At 43.1% G+C, this 10420-nt stretch overlaps 1 protein-coding gene across 1 annotated transcript in view; it reads left to right on the forward strand.

Moving 5' to 3' along the window:
* The window catches only part of rfx6 (regulatory factor X, 6), a 21929-nt gene extending 11785 nt beyond the window's left edge, over positions 1-10144 (forward strand). Inside the window, exons 15-20 of the mRNA XM_008281610.1 lie at positions 826-948; positions 1381-1587; positions 5090-5390; positions 6798-7168; positions 7797-7997; positions 9966-10144. Coding sequence (XP_008279832.1) covers positions 826-948; positions 1381-1587; positions 5090-5390; positions 6798-7168; positions 7797-7997; positions 9966-10144 — 1382 coding nt within the window. The remainder of the gene's footprint in view (positions 1-825; positions 949-1380; positions 1588-5089; positions 5391-6797; positions 7169-7796; positions 7998-9965) is intronic.
* Positions 10145-10420: the final 276 nt, after the last annotated feature.

The following is a 10420-nucleotide window of genomic DNA, read 5'->3' on the forward strand; positions in this document are numbered from 1 at the left end:
CCAGTGCTCTACATAACACAGTATACATGATGACACATTGTGTGAAATTGTAAGACCTGCAAATCTTCATTTGTTATTACAATATTGCTGTAACTGTAAACCACCGTCATTGACAAGAATGAAGGCGTCAGACATTTTAGGTGACAAATCCTGATTTCATAGACACTTTTCAAGTCAAATACAGCAAAGGAGGCTTACAGGAAATCTGCTCCAAGTACTGTAGCTCCAACAGATTTCACTGCATCACCGACAGTCAGGCAATATTAGATCATCATTTATAAAAGCTACACAGCAAACACAGTGCCAACATACACACTGTTTTGTATTGTTTAGTGATATTTTTAACTTCTGCCCAGCTAATTAATTTGCGTTCCTTTCTTTTCCATCAGAAAACACACACACACACACACACACACACACACACACACACACACACACACACTCAGGTCTAATACAAGCGAGCTCGGAGCAGATTGCTACAATAGTATCATAAATTGTAATGGCCAGACTCTCCTTGATTACACAAAGTCTTATCTGTGGGTCGCGTGCTCTCTGTTCAAACACATGCACACAGATTACGTGTGCGTGAATAAACACTGACCATTTGGCGGGTCCCTCTCTCTCTTAAGTCCCACTGGAGCTCAAACACAAACCTGCGACCCCGCAGGTCAAACAAAGAGCTGTTTAGTCCTAAAGGTCAAAGGGCAGATACAGAGAAATCACAGAGTGGGAGCTCAGCTGGAATCACAGAGGTTTTCTGCAGGTGTGATAAAGTCGTTCTTGACCCACGCTGTTATCATTTATTCTGCATTTTGGCATTGACAGGTTCCTTCCATCTGATCAGGATGCTGTTAGACGAGTACATCCTCTTGGCTCTGGAGACTCAGTTCAACAATGACAAGGAGCAGGATCTGCAGAACCTGCTGGACAAATACATGAAAAATGCAGGTATCAACATCACAACACACAAAGAGAAGCTCAGCTGCTGTCAGACATCCAGAATTAACTCTCTGCAGGTCCACTGTCTGTTTAGGATTTAAGATCAAGGTAGTGGTAAAGGTCATCTAAATGTAGCTGCAGATGATGACAAACTTTGTAGGATGAGAATAGTAAAGTCTGTTTATAAGGGAAATAAAAGTGCAAATGAAAAATACAAGAAAGTGGCTGAACTTCAGATTGATTGTGATTAAAATTACCCACCTTACATAATTGGAAGAACTGATTAATGTTAATTTAGGTGTTTGTTTACACTACATCCTCATATAGCATGTAATGAGTCCTACAACGACAATAAATCAACGTCAACACAACTGCTTTTATGGAGAAACTCAAACACTCACAGTATTACGCGACGCTGTGTTTGTCTCCGTCGTGTTTCAGATGCCAGTAAAGCAGCGTTTATGGCCTCGCCCAGTTCCTGCTTCTTAGCCAATCGCAACAAAGCCACGGCTGCCACCGACCAATCAGTGAAGAACGAGTCTCTGGGAGAACACGTCTACATGTCTCTGTCCACCAATCAGCAGCAAATCCTGGAAGCAAAAACTGTTCTCTACCAGGGGACCGACCCTTCTGGGTTCACAGTTTCAGGTAAAAGGAGAGCAGCTACATTTCAGAAGTGGTCTCACACCTCAACACTTTACCCTCTAAAATCTGATCTCTTCAACCTTAAAACCCTACTGATGCACTTGGCAAACACACATCCCTTCTTGTCGACTGAATGAAAGTTTTTTTGTAGCAAGGTGTAGCGCATATCTATTAAAACCACATGCAAACGTCCAACAAAGCTAATTGCTCGTCTGTGAGAAAAATGACACTGAATTTATATCAAATTTAATCATAGTTACAACCTACGTACAGCTCTTCACATGCATTCCTCCTGTTTGAATAATTCATGAACTCGTCCCTGTATGGTATGGAACTCACATCTCAAGAAAGAGCAGAACTAAAGCTTTGTAATTGTGCTTATTCCATATTTACAGATGATATGAAGACAGATACAACTTCTGCAATGTAACCTTATATCTTCACTAATATCCTCAATCATTTTCAGAGTTCTTGAATCAGTCCTGATTATTTCACAAAGCACCGCATAGCAAAATGAGCAGCAGAACCTGCCCTTCCTAATGCCCTTTGTTTCTTTGCTCCAAAATGCTATTGAGGCATCTGGTTTTGAAGATTTCTGCACTGTCTCCAACATACGGCTGATGCTACATGGCACTTTGCCTGAAACAATTGCTTTTTATTGCAATGATTCCAAGATTGTGGTCAAAATAAATAAGATAGGACATTTATTTCCATGAGGCACCAAGGTTTTGCAAGGTTCCAGAAATTCTCCCCAATGCAAATATGAACAGATATCGCTACTGTCAGCATTTTATAGTGACAATAACAATTACATAATTTGTTGTCCTTAATAAAGGCTAATATAAACATCTAGATAGCCTAGACTGTTCTGAAAAATCAAGATCCAGCAAGTATGGCGAGTTCTTATAATGACCGAGATAAGAGCTTAAAGGTAAAACTGTCAGAGTTAAGATAATAATTATTAAACGCTGATAACAACCCATATCACTGTCTTAGATGTGGCTATTTTAAAAAGACTCTGATTTAATGCCCTGAAAATAGTGTATCAGTGAAATGTTATGCAGAGATAAATCATTTCAGATGACAGAAGCAATAAAAAATCTGAAGTCTGAACATTTTTCCTTGTTACGTTTTTAGAATTAAGTCTCCACATAAACAGCAATCTTGCTTTTTCGTGGGAACTCTGATATGTTGTTTTCTCTGACCATGAGAACAGATTTTCTGAAGCCTTAAGTGCCGACACAACATGACAAAAACGTATTCGGACACCCAAACATTGCATCCATATGTTCTAAGTCATGACCATCAGAGAGGTCAGACATCCATGTTGGATTCTGAAGTTTGGCTGCCGTCTATGTTCCAGTTCGAGTAGACTTAAGAATTTCTTTGTAATAGGACAATGGTATGAAGTTGCTAGCTGTACCTTTGTACCTTTATACCATTGTCCTATTACAAAGAAATTCTTAAGTCTACTTGTACTTTGAGGACAAAATGAACATCTTCGCTACAGTGTGTTCCAGTTCATCCTAAAGCTGTTAGAGGTTGAGGCTCTGTGCAGGTCAGTTGTTCCAACCAAACTGAGAAAAGTCAAGTCAGCTTGACACCGCCTCAGTCTTTACCGTCTCAATTTTAAAACTTTAGGAATCAAGCATAGATGTCATGTGTAAAGAACATTAGAAACAGGTCAATTACAGGACAATCAAGATGACATTATTGAGATGTTGTAAACATAAATGAAGAATATGCATCCAGGAAGATGAAAAGCAACTTCCAGGTGTCACCAAATAGGTACCTGAGCCCATGGATGTGTAAGGTGGACTTGGATCCTGGACTCCCTCTCACTTGGTTGAAAGTTTCTTGTCTGGTGTATGAGTGCTGGTCGCCTGCCTCCTGGGGATTACACATGACCGGATATTACCAGCTTCATCGAGCTACTACCTTCAGCTCACAGTGGAGCTGTTTGCAGCTGAGAGTGAAGTGTCAGCAACACCAAGTCTGATGCTCCAACAGAAAATGGTAGATTGCCTCATGCAGGTGAGGAGCTGCCCCACATAAAAGAGTTTAAGGGTTTACGACTGGAGATCGACGAGATGGAGAAACTGAGAGGTGATTTGGGACTGTGTCTGTAGTCATGTAGATACTGTACCAGCATCTCGTTATCAGTCCAGCTATGTTTCTTTCTTTACTTATGGTTACGGGCTCTGGCTACTGACTGAAAGAAAGAGATTGTAGATACAGGTGACTATAATGAAGTTCCTCTGCAGGGATCAAGGTGAGGAGTTCAGACATTATGAGGGCGCTCAGAGCAGAACTGCATCTCCTTCATGTTGGGAGGAGCAGTCAAGGATTCCAACTGGACGGCTCTTTAAGGAGGTATTCCAGGTCTGTCCGACTAGGAGGAGGCTGCAGGGCACACCAGGTTACACTGGAGGGACCTTTTATCCCCTCTGCCCTGGAAAATCCTTATTAAGAGGAAATGGCGACGGATCAGGACGTCCAGGTCAAATAGCTCAGACTGCTGCGGTGGATACTGAGAAGGTTAGAACTTCTTTCAGGGCCATTTTCAGTGGAGAAAATAGTCCCTTTGCCTGGGCAGGTACTTCTGAGCCAACCTGACAAACTGCTGTATGATTGGTTAAACTCAGATACGACAACAAGTGGTGTCTGGTCTGTTCTCTCAGTGTCCTCACATAGTAGTCTTCTTCTCTCCAACATCATATTCAACAATGTAAAATGTGCCATTTATGCTAACATAACAAACCCTCCATTGCTCTATTTCCTCTGTGCTCATATAGCTGGAGCTACATCCAGGAACTACTGTTTGCGACTGTTGTTATTTGTTGTTGTTGTTTTTGTGCTGTTGTGGTTGAAGCTGTCCACAATGGAAACAGGAAGACTGAAAGGCTTTATTATCGGGCCATTCCTGTCAGTGTTCCCACCACTTTGTGCCTGCTGTGAGTTCCTGCAGTCTTATAATAATGGACAAACTAAGTCTTCACCACGTATTTATTTGTTGCAATACCGGGAGTGGGTACAGGGAAGAAACAGCAGCAAGTGTGAGAGGCAGTGCTGTGTCCAGGGTTTCTAATACATCCATTCCTGAGCTTCACAACCCTGAATAGAAGACAGACAAACAAGCAAGAGGCAAAACTCAAGTACACCATTAATACCTTTTATTGGAAAAGAAACAAACACACAGACAGGAGAGTGAGGAAGACAAGGACGACATACAGGGAGAGAGGAAGAGAGAAGTCCTTCAGCCAAGCCACCGTATAAGCTGCCTGTCTCTTCCAGCGTCCTGATGACAGCAGATAAACTATTAGAAGCTACTGTTAAATAAATACAAGCAGCCTTGTATGCTGGACCGATGTTATAGTCAAGGTCTGGTCAGGTTTAGACACTAAAACTTCATCCCATCCTCACAATGTGTGTTTTTGCCTCCAAGGAACTGTCCCCATGTGTTTATATCAGCTGCTGACTGTCGTGTCTCTTCACCCACACTCAGGTGCTCAGATGGACTTCTCTCAGGTCAGCGGCCCCCTCATGACGCCCCCCATCTCTCCTGCAGCGCTGGTGCACCGAGGCTCCGTCATCAACCAGGGGCCCATGGCGGGGAGGCCCCTGACATCCTCGTCCTCGTCCTCCAGCTGCTCCTCTTCCTGCCTCTCCTCTCTCAGCGCGATGACCCAGCCCAGCCCCTGCTCTTCATACCCGGAGACCCTGTACCACTGCTTACCTCAGACCAGCTCTGGTTATTTTCCTCCAGCCAGCAGCTCCTCGACCCCCAACTACCAGACTGCTCTCAGGTCAGCTCCATGGTTTACGCTGTTTGTTACGCACACTTTCTTTTATTATATGTCATAGCATAACATGATACATAACTATGTTTTAGTAAACGGTGGGAGACCTTTACCCAGATCTGACACTAAAGATGCCTTTATTAGATTTTATGTACACCAACACATTTAGGATGCAGTGATGACGATTACTATTAATAGAATTTTCTAAGGCTATAACTCAAATTAATGTAAATATTTTGTCCCATTGTTGCTGAATTTTTTTTTCTCCAACAATTTATTTTAGCTGTTTTATGAAATCATAAAAAGCAGTGATGGTTGACATAAGCAACAAATGAGGTCCATGTGAAATACTGCATCACTATATGATGCATCATTTAGATTCTGTTTGAGGCCCCAAGTATCCTGCCTGTTGTCCTATTCAAACAAAACATTGTACAGGCATTTATATTTTGTGTGGTAGTTTACATTTTATTTATTACACTGTATGTGACTAAAAACTCAAATTAATTAGTTATAATAATGATTGCACCAGAAAAATGTAGTGTATCCTGTACAGTATTGTGTTTTTTGACTATTCCAACTTGACAAGAATGTTTCTCTACAAAAAAAAATCAATTTAATGTTTGCAGTTTCTCATTTTTAATGAAAATGTTGTCCATTAACATAAAAAAAACAAAACTAATGTATGAGTTATTACATGTTTTTATTTTTAAATTCAGAAATACTGTCGTTTAGAAACCTGCAGCAGTCAAACCGTGATTATTGTATCCTGCTGCTCTGGAAACTTGGTCCATCTCCCTACATCCATCCTTCCATTCTCTGAAACAACAGCTGATTTTAGGGTTGTAGTAGTGACAGGGGGGGAATTCCTCCAGCATCTCCCTCCAGCTCCTCCTCTAAGATTTGCAGCTGCTCCTACACCTGCTGGGAGAGAGTGTCTGGTCAACCTGCAAAGGGAGGTGACCACTTCAGTTGAGTCTTCAGGTCAATTTTAAACTCTTCCTGGGTTTTCGACTTCTCACCCAGTCTCAGGGAGTAAGCCCAGATACCTTGTGGAGAAAACTTATTTCAGCTGCTTGTATCTACAATCTCACTTTTTCAGTCTTTAGCCAAAGCTCATGACCACACATTAAGGGTAGGGATGTATAACGACTGCAGAATCTGCACCCAGCCAATAGTTGATCACACAATCCCAGCCTGGAATAGGGACGTGGGGGCTCATGTCAGCTCACCATTCACAAGTTTCAGAGTAGGTGTCGGGGCACCGTGTGCTCTGAGGCAGGCAGTTGAGGGGACACGATGGGCTTATTGGATTTCAGCTCTGGAAAATGGTTCAAGTCCATCTGACAGTTAAACTAAAGGTCTTGTGTCGCCCTCACATTGTCTGAAGATCAGTTTTATTCTGTGTTTCAGGCCTCAGACTCAGAACCAGTGTCTGGCTTCGGTTCAGTCCCAGGCTTCCTCTCTGGCCTGCCACCTCTCTCGGTACCCCTCCTTCAATGACCAGCACCTGCCCAAAGACGTGTTCTACAATCATCATCCTGCATCCGTCCATCACTCGTCCAGCAGCACCAACTGCTCCCTGACACCTTACAGTTCTGCCGTTCGGCCCACATCCAGCTACACTTCAGGTTCAGAACCTGTACAGACTGAACAGGGGTTGGACCCTCAGACGGCAGCCCAGATTCTGGACTCAGCAGAGGGGTTCAGCTTTGTGGGGGCCGGACTGAATCTTGCAGGTGGTGGGTGTCAGGGACAGACGTACTCTGTCACAGGACACAGCGGTAAGGATTCTCCGGCTATGGCAGTAATGTGAATGTTAAAACTGTGCCGGTTCTTAGCTTTATTCTAAGTTCTGACCTGTATCCCAAATTTTGCTAAAGACACCATATTGTCCTTATTTCAGAGACATAAATGTAAAATCATTCACATACAGAAAACATTACACACACTTCCTATGATTTCCTTTGCTTTAAAAGTCTTTATACAGATACTGTATACTTCTGCTGACACAAAATCGACACATAGACTCTAATGTTTGCTTCTGTTTAAGTATAATAACACTAAACTGATTTCTTGGGAAAGCTCTAAACATGTGCTTTGGTGCATTTTGGATTGTGCCCCGTAGAATCCAGTGTTGTAGTGCCGACATGAGGTGTGAGCAGCTTAGCGTAATAAATTTGCAAAAGCATGCTTACACTGTGTTTAGAATGTAGACTGATGTGCAAAGATTGAAATCTAAAAAATCAAGAGTTCTGAATACCGACTAGTGACCCCTCAGATTTTTTTCAGCATCTTAAGCTCTTCTGATCCCAAGGTTGGGAATCCATGTGAGCAAAACAAATACCTCCAAATTATGAACGTGTAATTTTCAGAAAACACACCCAGCTCCAAACTTTCCTCCTGCAACAGGTTACTACGGCAACAGCAGCTACCTGGACAGCCAGCGCATGACATCACTGGTTGACCAGCACGTGTCCGTCATCAGCAGCGTCGGCAGCCTGCGTCCCTTCCCCTCAACGTACTCTGAGGTCCACGATCCCCTCAACATCCTGGACGAACCAGGAAGGAAAACCACAGGAGGGTTTTTCAGTGAGGCAGAAACCACAGCAGGTGAGTGCTGAAACACAGGTGGGAGCAGCCAGGACCAACACAGGCAGAAAACCTCAAAGTGTTGACGTTGTTGTGTGCTGTTGATCTCAGTTATGGGGAAAAGACAGACTACAATATTATATTAAAATTATGAAATTAGGTTTTATGTCGGGCTGCAGGGTGGCGCAGTTGGTAGCACTGCAGCAAGAAGGTTGCCGGTTCGCGTCCCGGTGGGGGCACCGGAATCTTTCTGCGTGGAGTTTGCATGTTCTCCCCGTGCAGCGTGGATTCTCTCCGGGTTCTCCGGCTTCCTCCCACACAGTCCGAAAACATGTTGAGGTTAATTGGTGATTCTAAATTGTCCGTAGGTGTGAATGTGAGTGTGCTTGGTTGTCTGTCTCTAAGTGTGGCCCTGTGATAGACTGGTGACCTGTCCAGGGTGTCCCCTGCCTTCACCCTGAGTCGGCTTGGATAGGCTCCAGCCCCCCCGCGACCCTAATGAGGATTAAGCGCTGTATAGATAATGGATAATGGATGGGTTTTATGTCCCACACAGTTCACCAAATGAAGTCTTGGTAGGTAGAGCTTTAAACCTGCATTCTTTCTAACAGCCAGCAGGGGGCGACTCCCTTGGTTGCAGAAAAAAGTCAGATTGTATAGAAGCCTATGAGAGAAAAACCTTAATTCATACTTAATCTGTTACCGAAGTAAACACTTACCTCATGAGTTTGATGTCTCAATCTTTAGTTTCAAGTCATTTTTAAAACAGCATGATGTTTGTTTGGTAAATGATGGTTCTATTTAGAGTAAAATACACAATAAAGCAGGGTGTGCTTTATACCAAGTCAAGTTGTATGAGTTTGAATACGAGGTGTGTCAGAAAAGTTTCAGGACTGGTGTCACAAGAGATATATTTCAAATCCAAACTACAAACTACAAGTGTTCCCCTTCCAAGCACTTCCCCAGCCGTCTTTGCCACATCGCCATGCACTCCTGGAAGGATTCTTCTGTCATCACAGCCATCTTGATGTCGTCCACGTCTTCAAAGCGGGTCCCCTTGATGACCCCCTTGAGCTTGGGCAAGAGGAAAAAATCCCACAGAGCCAGGTGGGGTGAGTAGGGAGGTTGATCCAGCACGATGATGTTCTTCTCACCCAGGAACTGTGGGATGTTCAGGGCATTGTGAGCAGGCGCGTTGTCATGGTGAAACAGCCACGACTTGTCCTGCCACACTCATAGTTTGTAGTTTGGATTTGAAATCTATCCTTTGTGACACCAGTCCTGGAACTTTTCTGACACACCTCATAGTCTCATATAGCCAGACCATTCTCCAGGCCTGACATGGAAGATTTAAAAAAAAAGATTACACGTAGTCATTAGAAGGGGAGGAGAAGGTCACATGACCTGCGTGGACAATGACAGGCTTATACCCGAGGTCTACATCTGGTCAGTCAGACTAGAGCGTGCATTGTGTCCAGGACGTTTCAGTCAGATCCAGCCCTCACTTGTGATTTGAAAACACCAGGATGTCGACAACATTTCAAAAGTCCATCTTTTAGTCTGTGATTTTCAGACATTTTGGTATCAAAGTGCACTCGTCTATGTGTTTCATACTTGTATTGCTCACTCTCAGCGGCGAAACCTGATCAAAAACAAATGAAAAGCAGTAAAGCGTGACATCTGAAGTAGGCATTTTTACATTAAAATTACTTTAGACATTAACTGATAAAACATCACATTTTCTAAAGCCTGTCAAATATTTTCTATTAAAAAAATAAATAAAAATGTGTAGCAGTCAGAAAAAGCTGAATCAAAGTGGAGTGATAGTATAAGGTGGTATAAAGTACCTAAACTTTATACGTGAGTAAATTTACTGAAATACCATGTAACAACAACAAACAGCTAATTTAGCGAGTAAATAGTTAAGAAAGGAGTTTTGTCTAAACACTGAACAGTCTTTACGTAACAAACCTGCTGCTTGCTCCTCAGATCATCCCCTCCCCTCGTCAGGATCTGCTCCCTGCATGTTTGGACTTCCCTCTCCGTTCACCTCTCAGGACGCTCTGTTGTCTCAGCAGCGTGTGGCGACGTCCTCAGAGGTCCAGGACCTGGTGTCCTCGCTGCCCCCCATCAACACTGTGTTTATGGGCGCAGGAGGGGTGCAGTGATGGATCCCCTACCTATCAATGTATGTACCAGTACGACTGTATGAGACGGTTTGAGGTGAATGGCATGCGGCCGGGACATTCAGCTAAGTTCAAGGTACAGTATGACCTTTCACTCCGTTACTAGGATACTCCCATGAGGGAAGACTGTTAAAAGACAGTTTTTACTGGGACTTGACTCATGATAACTGTAAAGTATTCCAACAACATCGCCCTTGAAAAAGTTATTTCCTCCATATTTACAACTGTATCTTTAATCAGTGCAGCCTGGAAATAATA

Source organism: Stegastes partitus, unplaced genomic scaffold (genome assembly GCF_000690725.1).
Source record: "Stegastes partitus isolate 25-593 unplaced genomic scaffold, Stegastes_partitus-1.0.2 Scaffold239, whole genome shotgun sequence".
NCBI lineage: Eukaryota > Metazoa > Chordata > Actinopteri > Pomacentridae > Stegastes > Stegastes partitus.